Here is an 18,751-nt window from a genome sequence, read left to right as displayed (position 1 = left end):
ACTTACCACACGTCTGCTTTCCTTCCATAGCCTTCTCCACTTATCACCTCTGGGCTCATCCAGTATGGTGTGCCTGTGACGGAACGAATCCCTGTCCCTGACATACAGATGGTCTGCAGTCGTTTGCTGGCCCCAAAATCCCCAAGTTTCACATTCCCAGCAGAATCACGGAGGATGTTGGCTCCTGGGATAGAAGAGGGCAGTTACTGCAGTCCTAGAGTGGAGGTGCTCTTCCCCTTCATCCAAAGCTATTGTTTTCCCCCAAACAATGGCACAAGCCCAGGATTTCCTATTATGGGAAGGGAGAGCCCAGACCCGGGATGTCAGTTGCCCAAAGAAGGTAGTCAGCCCCTGCCCCAACACTCTCTCACCTTTGATGTCTCGATGCACAATCATGTTGCTGTGCAGGTAGGAGACGCCTTCTAGGATCTGCCGTGTGTATTTACGGGTCACACTCTCGGTTAAAGCACCATATGCCTTCAGCTGGTCTTTCACTGAGCCCTGCCAGCCACCAAGCAGAAGATCAGAGAAAGTGGAGCCAGAGCATCACTTCCTTCCTAGGCCTCCGTTATGAAGAAAGGGACTCAGGGATGACTCCCTGCCATGGTCCAGCCAATAGGCAAAGACACCCATCCTTTGCAGAAAAAGACCCCTGGGATGGGAGGAGAGGGGAGGGAAATTTGCACCCAGTAATTCTCCCTGTCCCCCACACACTAGGGATTTGGCTACTCAGCCTCAGGGACTTTAAGGATAGCTAAGTGAAGTCAGATCAAAAGTCTATGTCCATTGCTACTTCTGAGGTACTAAAACAAAACATTCTGGTTTCCAAATAAAGAACCCACAAGACCATACTGTCATCCACCAGGATACTAGGTCACCCCTCAAGACCAGAAGCAGCGATCTTCCCACCTTCTAGAGGCCCTTTCCTGTTTCCCTCCCCACTCCAAAGTTAATCAACTAAGCTTTGGGATTGGCCTTGGCTACAGATTGGGCAGTGAGTTAATCAACCACACCTCAACTCTATCTAGCAAGGCTCCACATTGAGCCTTGTCCCATACAGCCATCCCAACAGGACACTGGGGAGGCCTAGTTAGTATAGATGGGCATTTTGTTATCTGCCCATCTGCTATTACTCATGCACCTCATTTTCTACTTCTTAATAAGAGAATAATCAAATCAGTATTAACATTACTACTGGGAAGAGCAGGACAAATACAGCCCCATGGTTCCACTCAGAACCCCAGACTCATAGAGGTAAACTGCCTAAGTCAAAGCACTCTTACCTGGACACCACACTCCCGTTCCCAAATATGTTCAGATATTCCTCCTAGGTCCTATCCCACATTATTCTCCCTTTCCATTGGGCCATCTGGGATTCTTTTCCTACTGTTAACAAATGACCTTCTGCATTAGACCAGTTGCTCTCACGATCCATCTCCCTGGCATACAAAACTCAGGTGTAACTTCCCTGGCATGGAGTGCTCCATTTCTCACGTCCCTCAACACATCAAACCCAGGAAAGGAGTAGTTATACTTACTGGACCTCACTGCCACTTCCAGACTGTCCTCATAACTACCTTTATACAGTAAATTCACCTCCTTTGAAATTTACGCCATCTGGATACTTCACCCTATATAGATCCTGGTGGCTGTTGGTCACTTCTCCCTTTCTTAAGAAATTCAGTACATAGCTCACAATCTCTCTTTCCACAACATCCTCTTCCTTTGTTCTTGGGGACTTCAATTTACATGAACACCTGTCTCTTGCAACTCAGTTAATCAATCTTCTCAACTTTGATGTTTCTTAAAAACCCCTTACTTGATACAACCATCCTCTATAGCTGTCTATTGTCATGTATCCCTCCTCCCCTACTTGGCAAAACTCCTTGAGAAAGCCATCTCTACCAGCTGCCTCCACTTCCTCCCCTTTCATTCCTCAATTTTTTGCCATCTGGCTTCCACTTTTATCTCTTAAACTGAAAATATCCTCCCTAAAGTTACCAATGATCACTTAATCACCACATCCAACATAACCTTTCATCCCACATCTTTCTGTACTCTCTGCAGCCTCTGACACTGTTGGCTGCCTCTCCTCCTAGACTCTCTCTAGGTTTCCATGGTACCTTCTCCTTCCTGCTTCTCCTTTACCATCTGACAACTTCTCAGTCTCCTTTTCTGGATCTTTATCCATGTCATGATCACTTAAATAAATATAAACATGTTTTCCTATAACAGAGGCCCCCTGCGCCTCCCCCCCCCCCAGCTCTGTTGTGAACTTTCTCTTTTCCTTTTATGTTATTTCACTTGGTGATCTTAGGTTCAATGCTATACAGATGATTCCCAGATCTGGAGCTCTTATTATGCCTTGGCATAGACTACTACAATAGTCTCCTGGATGGTCTCCCTGTATTTAGTGCTTCCCTTCAATTCATCGTCCATCAAGCTGCCACGCTGATACTCCTAACAGGCAAGTCTGATCACTCGCTGCCTGGTTGAAGAAGCTTCAGTGGCTCCCTTTTTCTCCAGGATAAAAGACAAATTCCTTTGTTTGATATTTAAAATTCTTTCTGAGCTGGATCTTGGATATTTTTTTGCAGGCTGATTTCCTATTATTCCCCTTTCATGCACTGCACAGCCCAGACAGACTGGCCTACTCAGTATTCTCCTTACATGAAATTCCATCTCCTGCCTCCACATCTTTGCACAAGCTATTTCCTATCCCAGGAATGTTCTTCTTCCTCACTTCTACCTCTTGGAGCCCTTGTTCCCTTCAAGACTCTCAGCTTAAGTGGCACCTCCTATAAGAGGCCTTTCCTTGATCCTCCCAGTTGCTAATACCCCCAAGAAACAGCTGAATTTATTTTGTATATATCTTGTATTTACTGATCTGTGAACATGCAGTTTCTTCTAGCATAATGTAAGTTCCTCAAGGGCAGGGAGAGTATCACTTCTGTCTCTGTATTCCCAGTGCACAGTGCCTGGCCCACTGGAGGCACTAAACAAATGCATGCCGATGATTTGCTCCCTTGCCCCCTACCACCCCCAGGCCCAGCTGTGGCCCATCCAGCATACCCCTGGCATGTACTCCATGAAGATGGTCAGGGTCTTCTCAGAGCGATCACGGAGACAGCCGTAGTACTGCACAATGCGATCATGCTGCAAGTTCTTCAGCAACTGGATCTCACACTCAAGGGCACTTACTTCCTGGGGAAGAAGAGAGGGAAGCCCTATTGTCTCCACAGAATCCTGACTGTCTAGTCTTCCAGCCATCACCTTGTGCCTATCAGAGTGTTGCAAGTTGCCCTGCCAACTGGACTCCATACCTACCCAGGGCTCCAATTACATATTTTTAATTATGTTTTTAGGAAAAGTGAAAAAAAAAAAAACAACCAAAAACCTTATCTCTGGTCTGGGACCACACCTAGTATGGCTCTCTATAGGAGTGGAAAAGGAACTAGTCCTTGGTAATAATGCTTGGGCATTCTGGACTAGAATGGGGGTCATGGAGCTAATACATCTAGCTAGAGACAGCAAGTTCAGTCCCCTCTCAAGACTAGATATCTTTTTCTTTTTTTTTGGGTACATTTTTCTTTTTCTTTTTTTGGGGTACATTTGGGTACATTTTGAACTTTAACATCTAAAAGCACTTTCAGACACACAGAACAAGAAACCATGAATCTTTACTTCATAGTGCTTGTTTTTTTAAAATACAAAGTAAATGCCACATATTACTTTCAAAACAGTCCTGCTCTTCTGTGCCTCCATCTGAATTTCCTTCTGTTCTCTTCTGTGTTTCAATTTTCAAATTCAAATTTCCAACTGAATTCCCCTTTGGAATTGGGGTGCATCTGATCCCTAGAATCCAAACTTGATTCTCTGCTGAATAAGGACTCTGTGGGATGCTCTATCTGGCACTATCTGCTACTTTCCCCTTTGGGTTTCCTGGGTTCATCATCAATGGACAGGTTCCTTCTACTATGTGTACTGGTAGCATTCTTTAAGCTTTTCCTCCCTTGTTCTCATCCCAGAGCACCAGCTAATAACAGGGAGAAATCTGGTTAGTTTATCCTGGGAAAATAAAAGGAGGCAGGAAAGATGCGCATAGTCTGTGAGGAAAGGATGGGAAGTCCTACTTACCTTGCTTGTTTCAGGACTGTCTGGGTCGAACTGGACCTGCTTAGAAGCAAGCTCCCGTCCAGTATCCACATCGTAGCACAGATAGACTCGGCCAAAGGCACCTTGACCCAGGAGCTTCCCCCGACGCCAGTTTATGGGAGCACTTGGAGCTATCGGAGACAGAAAATGGAGAGGCTGTTATTAAATGCCACATCTTGAACAGCTGATAGTCTGAGTTCTGGGGGCTTTCTTGGACCATGGCTTCTCACTACAGCCTAATTCAACAACAGGTTTAGCTACAGACTATACTATAGTATATATACAGATATATACTATACTAGCTATAGTAGGTCTAGCTATATAACAGGAAGCCCATGCCCTCTTTTTGCTCTAGTTTGTTGAGCCAAAGGGTCGACTAAGGTGAAAGTAAAAGTGTTCTCTTGTAACAATCAACTATTTCTATTTAGAAAATTCTTTCACCTTTTAATAGTGTTCATTTTCAATCTCAATATATCTATGGCAGCAGTAAAAAAGAGTTTCACAGATGAAAAAATCTAAGGTCAAGTAAGGTCAGATAACTTATCAGAGATTTCCATACCACCGTAAACATCCTCCTGTTCAACACCTCATTCTCCACCTCCAGCCTCTGTACAATGGCACAAACCATTCCCCATGTCAAGAATGCACACCTTCTACAGCCTCATCTCTTGGAATCCTTGTCTATCCTTCAAGATTCAGCTCCTATATGACTTCCTTTGTGAAGCCCTCCCCCAACCCTGACAAATGTGAGTGCCCTCTCCTACTCCTATTTTTTGGTACTGTGTTTATTCATGGACATATTATATCCCTCCCAATAGAATGTAAATTCCTTGAGGGCAAAGTTTCATTTTTCTTTTTGTATTCCTTAGTGCCTAGCATAGAGTTGAATAGCATAGGTGCTTAGTAATATTTACTGAATTGAAATGAACGATGGAGGCAGGTCTAAAAACTGAGTTCTCTTCTCTTCTCTGGGTCTTAATTCAAACCAAGGAATCCATATAAAGGGTCACATATTTAGAATTAGGGAAAATTTTGGAAAATCATCTGGTCAAGGTCACTAGAGAATCTGAATTCTGGTCTGTTACTTATTAACTGTGAGCAAATGGGGCTGAGCAAATCACTTTTCATTTATGGGCCTTCTCTATTAAAATAAAGTCATTAGAGCAGAGCCTCTGAGGTGTGGCATTGCTGCTCTGAACCCTTGCTGACAACTCTCCTCAGCCTTCTTCCTTTCTCCTCCCTAGGACAGCCCCTCCTGCCAGAGGCAGAGCCTTACACTTGGTTGGCACACTCCTCTCCTGCACAGTGAGGGTATTTTCACTGTCTGCACTCCACAGACGCCCTCGGGTGTCCAGATATTGCACTGCCAAGCCCAGGTTCTCTCCATTGGTGCTCAGGGAACGACTGGAGGGCACCAATGTGAACAGGTTCCCTTGATGACGCCTTATCCGGGGAAATGTCCTCCGGCCTACAATGATTTGGGAAAAAGAGGTCAGAGAAAATCAGATTACTCACCATGAGGTTTGCTGTTCAAACAATGGCAAGCATCTAAGACTTTGGACGGGATAAAATGAACAATAAAATCACCTATATTTAGTTACCTTCACCATCTGCCTAGCTCATCCTAGAGTAGCTGCGGCCTAATTTATCTGGACTATATAAACTAAAAGCAGAAAAAAAAATGAAGCAGGAGATTATTTAGGGGACATGAGAGCCAAAGCCTGACCTGGGGAAGAGTAGCTCCAGGCAACAACACCAAAGCAGCCCTTGGCTGCCCAATGCACACTTCTCCAGGTCCCCCAGCAGTATTCACAGACTCTAAAAGTTATGGGGATGGATAAGGTCAACATGGAGTTGAAGAAAGGGTACCTTGGAGATGGTCTCTACTCTCTAAAAAAAAAATCGGATACAGAGGCTTTTTTTTCCCTGTTCCCAGTTTATGGAGTCCGAAACATAACTCTTTAGTGAAAAGTGAACACATGGGACCTTGGGTGAAGCTACATAGGGACAGCTCAGTTTAGGTTATTTAGGCAAAACCATGGTGGTAGATGATAACTTTGCAAGAAACTGAATCACAGACTCCTCTCGCTGTTTCTAGTTACTCATGCAGGAAGAAGCACAGAAAACCAGCAGATGGAGGGGCTGTGTGCTCACCATCATTGTAGTCCTTATGATGAACAGAGACGTGATAGCGACGGGGATATGTTCCACCCTTCACCCCTTTGTCATAGAGCTGAGTGTCACGATCTAAAAGAGATACATACAGGAAGGGGCAGAGGCTACAACAGTCACACTTTCAAAATTTGGCTCTAATCTATCTCTTGAAACTGATTTCATCTTATTCCCCCATCATGATTTAGCCAAACTGGCCACTTGCTATTCCCCACATGACATCCTATCTTCTGTCTCCTACCTTTGTATAGGCTGCCCTCTATGCCTGAAATGCTCCCTCCTCACTCTGTTTCTCAGAATCCCAAGCTCCCTTCAAGGCTTAGCTCAAGTGCTATCTCCTGTATGAGGCCTTCCCTCATTTCCCCAGTTATTAGTCCCATTTATTTTGTATTTACTTATATCAGTGTACATATCACTTCTTCCAGTGGAATGTAGTAATAAGCTCCTTGAGGTAAGGATAGTTTCATTTTTGTCTGGCTTATAGCAGGTTATTTAATAAAATGCTTGTTGAATTGAATCGGTCTCGATCACCTAGCTCTGAGATGCAAGGGGCAAAGCTGCTACTATCTCTTCCCAATTGGGCACCACACCTCTGACAAAAGTGGCCTCCTGTGATCTGAAGAAACTTACCTGAATATTCTTGTCTGTTATCTGGGAAACTCTGGGCTCTAGACATCCGAGATTTCCGAAAGGATGGGCTAGTGAAACAAGCAAACAAACACATTTTTAAAAATGCACAAATATAACTTTCAGAAAATTTCTTAAGGAGTCAAAAAAACCAGAGGATAACCATTTGGCAGTAAAGATCCTCTGACTATTCTTCAGCAGTTTAAGGCAGTGAAAGCTTGGTATTCTATATCCAAACCTTTCTTTCCCTAAATCTGATACCTAAATTAAAAAATACAGTATAAGAAACTACCCCAGTCCAGAACACTAGCCTGGATGAGAACTATACAGCCCAGCACTCCAACCTTCAACAAAGGAGACAGTCCCAGGGATTCCCAGACAATACTTCCATGGAACCTCTCTTTTAAGTTTCTGCTTATTAGACAATAAAAGGAGAATCCAAGAGTTGTAGCCAAATACCTTGCCCCTAATAAAAGGAAAGGTAAGAATGATAATAGTGATGGAAATGCACTGAAAGAAAGTCACAGGAGACCAGATCTAAGAAAAGAGCCAGCAATAAAAATCATGGCCTCAAATGTCTATGCATAAATGCATACTGTACGTGTAACAAGATGATGATAAACATAATGACTATAATGGAAATGAAGTCAACTATAAGAAGCAACAAAATTTAGGACAACTCTTGGTACTGGGCCATCAGAGTAAAAAGGACATCCTTTCTTTTTGCTACAATTGATAGGATATAGGGTTGTATGTACTTATCAGTACATGATCACACTTTTGGAAAGTTTTTCTTGGCTGTTTTAGGGAAATATGCTTTAGGAGTGGTTACTGGATATGTTTGTTTATTTATTTTTATTTTTTTGCTTTTTGGAGGGGGAGGGCAGGGCAATTGGGGTTAAGTGACTTGCCCAAGGTCACATGGCTAGTGTTAAATGTCTGAGGCTGGCTTTGAACTCAGGTCCTCCTGCCTCCAGGGCCAGTGCTTTACTCACTGGGTAACCTAACCGCCCCTGAATATGCTTGTTTAAGGTGCTATTGTATTTAAACAAAATGTATCAATAGGGGGCCCAATGAATAGAGCACTGGCCCTGGAGTAAAGAGTACCTGAGTTCAAATCCGACCTCAGACACAACACAAAAGCTATCTGTGTGACCTTGGGCAAGTCACTTAACCAATTGCCCTACCGTCCCCCCCTCTAAAATGCAAAAAAAAAAAAAAAAAAAAAAAAAAAAAAGCAAAAAAAACCCGCCAAAATATATTAATACACTAAAAAAATTCACACAAGGTAAACTAGAAATCTTAATATAAGGAAGGAAATTTGACTTTATGAGTATCACTGAAACTTGGTGGGATAAATCATGACTACAATGTGTCTGTGGAAAGATCTACTTTATTCAAAAGGAAAAAGATAAGTTAATGGGTGTGATGGGAGTGTGATGGAAAAGGCATATTCTATATAAAAAAGAACACGGGCTTCTTCAGATTTTAATGTTTACCTGGATTTTCTTCATGTGAAGAAATCCAGAGAACAGGAGCTAAAGAAAAGGAAAGAATGATGGAAAGCATTTGGGGTGAAGGTCAAGAGAGCCATAAACATTAGTGATATTCCCAATGGTGTATATTAAAAGATATCTAGTCAGAACGGTGAAATGGATGAGGAGTTTGGGAAACAGATCACAAGCCTAGAATAGGGAGATATGATATAGCAATGATAGGAGACTTTAATTATTCAAACATTTTTAGAACTCATTCTCTAACCAAAGCAGAAGTCATAATAATTTTTCTTTACTTGCCTTAATAATAGCTTCATTCTTCAAAACATGGAGGAACCAAAGAAGAAAAATTCTATTCCAAACCTGATTCTTAACAAAAAGGAAGAACTGGTCCCTGGGGTAGAAATGATGGGCCCTTGGAGAGGAAGTGATCACTTCGTTTTAGATTTGTTTTGGAGGAGAGGAAACTAGAGCATAGTCTGGCTTGTACTCTACTTCAGAAGAACAGAGTTCAGGGAAAGAATAGCTAAGATCCCATAACCTAAAATTTTAAAGGGGAAGTCAGCCCAGGTGGGATGTAAAGCTGTTATGAATTAAATTCTGAAGACAAAAGTACTTCCAAGAGAGATCTAGAGCATTTTTTTCATATGGTTGTTGACAGCTTGGATTTCTTGTTTTGAAAACTGTTCATATCTATTGACCATCTATTGGGAAATGATTCTTTTAAAAAAAGATATTTTTATTGATATCTTTAGTTCGTGTATCATTTAGCTATCCCACTATGTCTTGCCCCCCCCACCCTGTCATTCCTTATAATAAAAAATTTAAAAAGAGAAAAAAATTCTGTAAAATGATCAAAACACTGAAAATGTGACTTCTAAAATAACTAAGTTTCGGGGCAGCCAGGTGGCTCAGCAGTAAGAGCACCGGCTCCAGTGTCAGGATGACCTGGGAATCAAATCCGGGCTCAGATACTTAGTACCACACCCAGAAATAACTGGCTGTGTAACCTTGAGAAAGTTACTTAACCCCGATTGCTTAAAAAAATAAAATAAAATAACTAAGTTTCACAACCATGAATCTTGCTCCCCTTCCCTCAACTCTGCAAAGGAGCTGGAGGAAGTGTTTTTTCCTATCTCTTTTTGGGGGACTAATATTATTCCTTACAGTTTTGCAACATTTATTTTTGATTGTTTCATGGCTGTCCTTTCCATTTATACTACTGTTGCCATTGCATATCTATATCTTGGCTTCTACTTCACTCTGCACCACTTTGCACTTCATCTAAGTTTTTCCATGCTTTTCTGTAAACAAATTTGTTATTTCTTACAACACAATAATATTCCATATAGTAATAATATTATGAATAATAATATTCATGTATCAGCATTTGTTTTGACATTCCCCAAACAACAGACATCCATCTACTTAAGTTTCCAGTTCTTTGCTACCACAAAAAAAAAAAATGCTGCTAAAAATATTTTGGTATATATAGAGCTTTTCTTTTTTTTTTTCAGCAACACACCTGGGGTATATATCTAGAAGTGGAATCTCTGGGTCAAAAGATATGAATGTTTTAGTGAATTTATCTGCATAATCCCAACTTGCTTTCTAAAACAGTCATACTAACTTACAGTTTCACCACCATTGCATTAATGGGGCCTTTCTTCCCACAATTCCTCCGATGCTGACTATGCCCTTCTTTTGTTACCTTTGCCAATTTGCTTGGTACAAGGTAAAACTTTGGGGTAGCTTTGATGTGCATTTTTCTTATTATTAATTATCTGAAGCATTCTTTCATATGGTATGTAACAGAATGCAATTCTTCTTTTGAGAACTTTATTTTTCTAAAAAATATCCTTTAACCATTTATCTGTTGGGAGAATAGCTTTTGGTCCTATATTTTTCTCTTAGTTGCCTATATATCTTAGGTATCAAGCCCTTATCTGAAAAATATGATGCAAAGATTTTCTTCTCCAGCTGACTGCTTCTCTTATTAATTTTGATTATGCAGGAGGTTTTTATGTAATAAAAATTATCTATTTCATTTTTTGTAATTGGCTCTCTCCTTTCATTAAGAACCAATCTCCTACTTATAGATGAGAAAGGTATATGATCTGCTTCTCTTCTATTTTTAATGACATGATTCTTAGTGTTCACTGTTTACCTATTTTGAATGTACTGTGGAATCTTTTAGTATAAGATGCTTATCTAAGCTTAATTTCTGCCAGACTGATTTCCAGTTTTCCCATCAAATAGAGAGTTATGTTTTCAGGTTTATCAAACAGTAGGTTATTGAATTCCATTATTTCTGATTCTCCCTTATGTAGTCTGTTCCACTGATCTACTTTACTATTTTTAAACAAATACTAAATGGTTTTAAAGATGGTTGCTTTATAATATATAGTTTGAGGTATGGAAGTGCCTCTACCCTGTTTTCATTATTTCCCTTGATATTCTAGATCTTTTATTCCTCCAAATGAATTACAATCAATCCTCAACTTTCATGGGGTTAATGTTCCTAGAAAACAGCACAAAAATAAAAAATGCAAATGTTGATATATTGAACCTATGGGGTTAGATAGAGAAATAATATGGGGTTAGACTTCCACAACCATCAAAAATTGTAATCTTTCGCTAGAGATTGCTGAAAATATACTTTTTTGCATAAAATTTTATAACAAAACATTTATTCTGATAATATGCATTTTTCCTAACACAGTAACCATGGAATAACCCATAAAGTGCAGCACACAAAATAAAATTGGTAATATGCAAAACATTTTTTCTCACTAATAATTCTCTATGATTCTGTAACCTTTGTGCTAACATCTCAATTAAAAAAAACATTTTAGACAATATTCACTTTTTCTAACATATGAAATCTACAGTACCATAAGTACTGTATAGCAAATAAAATTCTTAAAACTAAAACATTTTTTAACCTAAGTCTTACCTTCCACTATTGTCAGATAGCAATGTGAGGGTGTTGTACTATATATAACGAATCATCAATTAGTTAACACCAAACTTGCAGCTGACAGTGGTTACAGACATTCTGACAGGAAGTTTAACACCTTTATTTTCTCACTACATCTCATCACTGACTTTGCACAGTTGGGCTTAGGGCCCAAAGGATTTGAGCTATGCTTTGGAGGCATAACTCAAGTTTTGAAGATAAAAAATTAAAATATGCAACAAAGGCACAGGAAGCTCTTTATCTTACAATAGTAGGGTGGACAAGACCAGCCACTCCACAAACTTGGCACACATCATGCCTCTTTTTTTTTTTTCTCTACTGTGCATACCTGCGAATCTGCACAGCTGCCAACACAAAGGTGAAAGAGGTTACTAATAAAATCATATAAATGCTTGAAGTTGCTAAAGTTAAACACATGAATGTTGAGCACTGACTATTATTATTTTATCTTGTTCAGTAAAGTACCCATTTGGTAGTTTGGTATAGCATTAAAACTATAAATTAGGGGTGGCCAGGTGGCTCAGCGAGTGGGAGCACCGGCTCCAGTGTTGGGATGACCTGGATCAAATCTGGGCTCAGATACTTAGCACCCTACCCAGAAATAACTGGCCGTGTAACCTTGAGCAAGTTACTTAACCCCAATTGCTTAAAAAAAAAAACTATAAATTAACTTTGGTAGTATTGTCATTTTTATTACATTGATACAACCCAGCCATGAGAGCTGAATATTACTTCAGCTATTTAAATTATTATTTCTTTAACAAGTATTTTATAATTAAATCTATACAAGTATTGATTTCATTTTGGTAGACTGACTCCCAAATAGTTTATGAATTCTGTAGCTATCTGAATGGGACTTACCTTTCTATTACTGCCTCTTAGATTCTGTTATTACAGAAATGCATTTGATTTTGGTTAGTTTATTTGATAACCTACAATTTTGTTGAAACTATTGTCTCAATTAGTTTCTTTGCTAATTGTCTAGGATTTTCTAAGTAAAACATCATGTCAACAGTAAACAGGGGGTGGCCAGGTGGAGCAGTGAATAGAGCACCGGCCCTATAGTCAGGAGGACCTGAGTTCAAATCCAACCTCAGACACTTAACACACACACACACACAAAACTAGCCATGTGACCTTGGGCAAGTCACTTAACCCCAAATGGCGCTCCAAAAAAAAAAAAGGCAAAAAAACCCCCAACTGTAAATAGGATAGTTTTTTCTTCTCTTCTCTTAATGCCTTTAATTTGTTTCTCTTGTCCTATTGTTATTGCTAGCACTTGTAAAACGATACAGTTGCGAGCGGTAGCACTTTTCCTTTAATTTCTGGAAATCTTCTGGTGTATCTCATTGCACATGCTACTTTCTTTGGGTTTTAGAAAGATACTTTTTATCATATTAGAAAAGGACCCCTCTATGTCTGATTTATAGGTATTTTTTAAAGAGCATAAATGGGTGGTATACTTAGTCAAAAGCTTTTTCTGCACCTAAGAAAATTATATTTTGAATTATTTTTATTTGTTCTTATATATTTGTTCTAATTGTTTCTATATCTTAGATATAGATATATCTTCCAGATAAATCTACTATTAAGATATTTTCCCCTTGGTTAACAATTTCTTTTATAATTTTAACTGCGTTGCTTTTGTACAGGCAAAAACTCTCCAATTTTTGTAATAAAAATATTTTTTTTCCTGTGGTCCTTTCTATCCCTCATTTAGCCAAGTACATTCCCTCAATCCATAGCTGTAAAAGCCATATTTGTTTTTCAAAATGGCATGTTCTTCTATATTTACATGATATTTGGAGCTGATGATAGCATATTTTATAAGATGTTGATCTAATAATTTTCTCAGACTGCTTTCCAAGTCTTCCTAGTATTTTTTGTCAAATTTTGAGCCTTTACCCTAATAGTTGGTATCCTTTGATTTATCAATCACGCTGATACTATGTACAATTGCTTTTGGATCTTATGTACACAAAAAATTCCAGTGATCACCTTTTCTATTTTTCAACCAGTACCAAATAATTTTGATGAGTACTATTTATACTATTGCTAGCCCTTGCCTTCTTTCCATTTTTTTTCATTATTTCCCTTTATATTCTTAACCTTTTTGTCCTTCAGATATATTGTTATATTGCCTAGTTTGACAAAATAATCCTTTGGTAGTTTAATTAGCATGCACTGAATGTCTAAATTAGTTTAGGTAACATTATAATTTTTATTATATTAGCACAGCCCAAACAGAAATAATTAACTTTTCTCTAATTATTTGTCTTTATTTCTGTAAAGACTGTATTCATAAAATTCCTTTGTGTGTCTTGACAAATCTTTGATTTTGGGGGGGTGGCTTTATTGTATATTCTGTTACTTTGCTGAAGTTACTGTTTGAGTTAATTTTAGATGAATTTTCATGGTTCTCTAAGTAAAGCATCATATGATACTGAAATCTGCTGCACTTGTAAAACTCAACTGATTTTGTTTTTTCTTTATCTATGCTTATTCCCTCAATTTATCTGGCTATGGATTGCTGACCCAAAACTAACCTAGAAAAGTACAAGGAAGCTCATCACCAGAAAGTTGGCCACCAGGTAATAATTTTTTTTGGCCACAGGAATTCATAAAGAATATTTTAATACCGGAACATATTTAATATTTTACAACTGAATTCTTTTGAAATACTATAATAAGCCTGTTATTATAAGATCCTAGAAAATTAACTCTCCTGGAGTTAAGAAAAGGGAGAGTTAAGAAAAGAGAGAGATAGAATAGACAGGTGAGTGAAGAGAAAATGGATGTACAGGGATGGCACCTGAAGGATTTAGCCATCAAAAAAGAACCCAAGGAAGTGAGCAGTTTGAACTAAGAAAAATGGGAAAATGAACCTACATACTTCTAGAGCCAGATGATAAGTCTGAACTCTACATGATCTTTTTAGTGACAAGTTTTGTCTCCAGGAAAGTGAAGTTTCCTCCACAAAGGTAATTCCTTTTGGAGTTTGGTGGGAAAACCTTGGTTAAAGTAAACAGAGCTGAGGGGGGAAAAAGCACTAGCTAATGTATCCTCAACTTACTATTAAAAAAAAAACTGCAGGGTAGCTAGTCATACCTGTCTGCTGACCTGTCCAAGGATTGGCAACTTCCTGACACGGAGTTCTCGGCACTGCTCAGGGGATCCAGCATCTGCAAGGCAATATCATATATTAGCAGCATGGTAATGGATGAAAGCCCTTCATAATCTGGCCCGTTCCCATTTTTTCCATTCTTCTTACAATTTGCTCCACTCTACACACTTTGAGGTGGTTGCTACTCCTTGTACAAGACTCTCCATCTTCTCACTCCAAGCATTGTCACTGGCTTGTGCCTCTTGCCTGGAATGCTCTCCCTCCTCATCTCTACTTCCTAGTTTTCCTGGCTTCTTTCATGTTCCAGCTAAAACCCTACATTCTTTAAGAAGCCGCTCCTAATTCCCTTAAAGCTAGTACCTTCCTTTGGTTGATTATTTCTGATTTCTCCTGCATATGGTGGATTTTCATGTGGCCTCCCCTTAGACTGGGGGATTCTGGGGAACCCCTTTCTTTTTATCCCCAGTGCTCAGAATAGTGCCTGGCACATTGGCACGTAATAAATGTCTGCTGACTGACTATGTATACAATGTTCTGTCTTAGTAGCCCTCTCTCTCTCTTTTTTTTTTTTGCTTTTTGGCGGGCAATTGGGGTTAAGTGACTTGCCCAAGGTCACATGGCTAGTTTTGTGTTAAGTGTCTGAGGCCGGATCTGAACCAGGTCCTCCTGACTCCAGGGCCAGTGCTCTATTCACTGTGCCACCTAGCCGCCCGACCCTCTCTATTTTTTTCTTGGGGTTTAATGTTTAATCATTTCTTCTGCAGGTCTTCATTGGTTTTACAATTATTTGGAGTTCAATTTCCTCTTAGGGATCTTTTTATTTACAATACTGAAGGAACTACTTTCTTGGTTATGCTTATATCATTCTATCAGTTCAAACAAGTCTTCAGTTTCTTTGAATTTCTCATAGTTGCCACATTACTATACATATATTACAATATATTCACATACAAGAGGTTTTTCAGTCATTTCTCAATGAGTACCCACTTTTTTCATGTCTTTACCACCAAAAAGAATATTGATGTTAATATTTTGGTATATATTGGATTTTCAATGCTATGACTTCCTTGGAGTATATGCTCAATAGTGGGATTGTTGAATCAAAGGGTATGGATAGTTTACTCACTTTTCTTAAATAATTTCAAACTAAAATCTGCCTATCTTCCCATACAGCCCCTGTAACAATGACTAGTCCCATCTTTGCCATGTTGCATGACTAACAGGTGAAACATCAGATTTGCTTCTTTTGCATTTCTCTTATTATTAGTCATATGAATTATATTTTGTGTGGGCATTTATAAATTTGTAATTCTCTTTCTATAAACTATTTGCTCACATCCTTTGACTTATAGTGAATGACCCTTGGTGTTATTTGTGTCAATTCTCTATATAATTTGGATATCAGGCTTTTACCAATGATATTTGATGTAAATTACTCTTCCCACTCTACCATTTTCTTTCTAATTCTGTATTTACTGATTTTATTTGTGTAAAAATGTTAATTTTATGTATGAAATATGTTGATTTTATCTTTAAATATCTCTTTTCTTTGTCTAGTTAAGAATTCTTCCTTTACCAAGAAAGTAAAAGACAGAAAGGCCCTAAAATATTCCTATCACCACTTTGTGTTAGCAGAGAACTAAAAACAAAGTAGACAATCAACTGGAGAATGGATAAACAAACTGTGTACTTGAATGTAATTACTGAAAAATAAGAAACAAATACAAAGAAATAAGAAAAATACAGGAAGACTTATAATAAATGATGCAAAGTAAATAGAAATGGAAAAACATGGACAATATGTACTGATTATGTGAGACACTGCCAGGTGCTAGAGTTAGAAGTACTAAGAATAAAACAATATTTACTTTGAGCTAACATTGTAATGAGGGAGATATTACATATATATGGCACAAATATAAAGTTAATACAAATATATACAAACTATTTCAATATAATGTAGTTTGGGAGGGCACTATCAGTGGAGAGAACCAGGAAAGTCTTCATGTAGCTGTACCTGAACTAGATCTTGAAGTAAGAGAAAGATTTTATGAAGCTGAGGTAAAGAGGGAGTCTACTCCAAGCATGAGGGACACTCAGTACAAGGGAAGGAGATGGGAGAGGGAATGTCATGTGTGAGAAACAGAGAAGACCAGCTTAGCTGGATCAAAGAGTCCGGGAAGGGAAATAATGTTCAATGAGGCTGAAAAGATAGGTTGAGGCTAGGCTGTCAAGGGTTTTAAAAGTGAAACAGAGGATTTTATATTTTAGTGGCAAAAGGAAGTCCCTGGAGTTGCTGAATGGGGTGAGGTTATCAAATCTGTACTAAGGAAAATTACGTTGCTATCACTATGTGTTTTACAGACTGGAGTGGAGAGACACTTGCTATAAGGAGACTAATTAAGAAGTTGTAGCACAGCGAGTAAGAGCACCGGCTCCAGTGTTGAGAAGACCTGGAGATCGAATCCCGGGCTCAGACACTTAGCACCCACCCAGAAACACCTGGCCGTGTAACCTTGAGCAAGTTACTTAACCCCAATTGCTTAGGGGTGGCCAGGTGGCTCAGCGAGTAAGAGTACCGGCCCCAGTGTTGGGACAACCTGGAGATCAAATCCTGGGCTCAGACACTCAGCACCACACCCAGAAATAACTGGCCGTGTAACCTTGAGCAAGTTACTTAACCCCGATTGCTTAAAAATATATTTAAAAAAAAAAAAGTTGTTACAATGATCTAGGTGAGCAGTACAGAGGGACTGAACTAAAGTAGTCACTGTGTGAGTGGGCAAAAGGGTTTGAATGGAGGGGTGGCTAGGTGGCTCAGTGGATAGAGCACCGGCCCCGGCGTCAGGAGGACCTTAGTTCAAATCTGACTTCAGACATTTAACACAAAAACTAGCCGTGTGACCTTGGGCAAGCCACTTAACCCCAATTGCCCTCCAAAAAGCAAAAAAACAAAACAACAAAAAAAAGAATAACTTTGAATAAATAAATCTTTAAAAAAAAAAAAAAGGGGTTTGAATGGGAAATATTGGGATGAAAGAAATGGCAAGATTGGGGAGGCTAGGTGGCACCGTGAATAGGGAACCAGCCCTGGAGTCAGGAGGACCTGAGTTCAAATCCGACCTCAGACACTTAACACTTACTAGCTGTATGACCTTGGGCAAGTCACTTAACCCCAACTGCCCTACCTTCCCCCCTCCAAAAAAAGCAAAAAAAAAAAAGAGAGAGAGAGAGAGAGAGAAAAGAAATGGCAAGATTCCAGGGGAACTGATCATGTGGAATGAGGGAAAGTATGTGTGTATATGTATGTATGTATGTATGTATATGTGTATATATATATATATGTATATATATATATGTGTATATGTAGAAGAGGATGCAGGGCATACGGTTGGGGAACAACCCCAGTCAAGGGGCTTGATGTGGATAATGAGCCAGCAAAGGAGAATGAGGAGCAGAGGGGTAAGAGGCAAATCAGCAGACAGTAGTGTCATGAAAACCTAAAGAAAAGAATATCTTGGGGAGAGTGGTCAATAGTGTCAAATGTAGATTACAGGTTGACAAGGATTAAGACTGAGAAAAGACCATCAGATTTGGCAATTAAGAGATCACCAGTAACTTTGGAGAGAGCATTTCACTTGAGTTATGAGGTAAGAAGTTAGAATGCAGAGTTAAAGAGTGAAAGGAGAGAAAGTAGAAGTAGCAAGAATAGACAACTGTCAAAAGTAGTTTGTCTAGTACAGGGAGGAAATTGTTTGAGAGGGTGGTAGGGTCTAGTGAAGAGACTTTTTAAGGGTGTGAGAGACCTGGACATGTTTGAGGGCAGTAGGGAAGGAATCTCATGATGGAGAGAAGTTGAGGATTCAAGAAATGGGGGAGGGGATGATTAGACATATGATCTGTTGAAGAGGGAAGAGATGGAGTTAAGCACATGTGGGTTAGCTCCGGAAAAGAAAAGGATTACCACTTTGTCAGAGACTGAGGGAAAGGATAAGTGAGTAGGAATTAATCTCAAGGAGTTTTGAGATGGAGAATAGGGAACTCATATTGAATGGCCTCAATTTTTTTAGTAAAGAGTCAAGATCCTTAATGGAGAGAATGGGAGTTGGGGGATGAGAAATGTGGGCTGGAGTAGGAAAGAGAAGGTTTGGAATAACTTCTGTAGAGACTGAAATAGGAAATCAATTAGGGAGGAAT

The 18,751-nt window shown here is 39.2% G+C and overlaps 1 protein-coding gene across 2 annotated transcripts in view; it reads right to left on the bottom strand.

The window, feature by feature from the left end:
- MAP3K3 (mitogen-activated protein kinase kinase kinase 3) overlaps positions 1-18,751 on the bottom strand; it is a 112,766-nt gene that overhangs the window by 3,947 nt on the left and 90,068 nt on the right. For both annotated transcript variants that reach the window (XM_069076250.1, XM_069076251.1), the window contains 8 exons: positions 14,539-14,612; positions 6,958-7,025; positions 6,310-6,402; positions 5,432-5,623; positions 4,138-4,286; positions 3,073-3,204; positions 372-501; positions 7-184 (listed from right to left, as the gene is read on the bottom strand). In XM_069076250.1, the coding sequence (XP_068932351.1) occupies positions 7-184; positions 372-501; positions 3,073-3,204; positions 4,138-4,286; positions 5,432-5,623; positions 6,310-6,402; positions 6,958-7,025; positions 14,539-14,612 (1,016 nt within the window). The remainder of the gene's footprint in view (positions 1-6; positions 185-371; positions 502-3,072; positions 3,205-4,137; positions 4,287-5,431; positions 5,624-6,309; positions 6,403-6,957; positions 7,026-14,538; positions 14,613-18,751) is intronic.

The sequence above is a fragment of the Petaurus breviceps genome, unplaced genomic scaffold (assembly GCF_028583685.1).
Source record: "Petaurus breviceps papuanus isolate PSGF00001 unplaced genomic scaffold, PetGlider_PUasm1.0 90925, whole genome shotgun sequence".
In the NCBI taxonomy this organism is placed as follows: Eukaryota; Metazoa; Chordata; class Mammalia; order Diprotodontia; family Petauridae; genus Petaurus; species Petaurus breviceps.
This window is presented reverse-complemented; position numbering and strand designations above follow the sequence as displayed.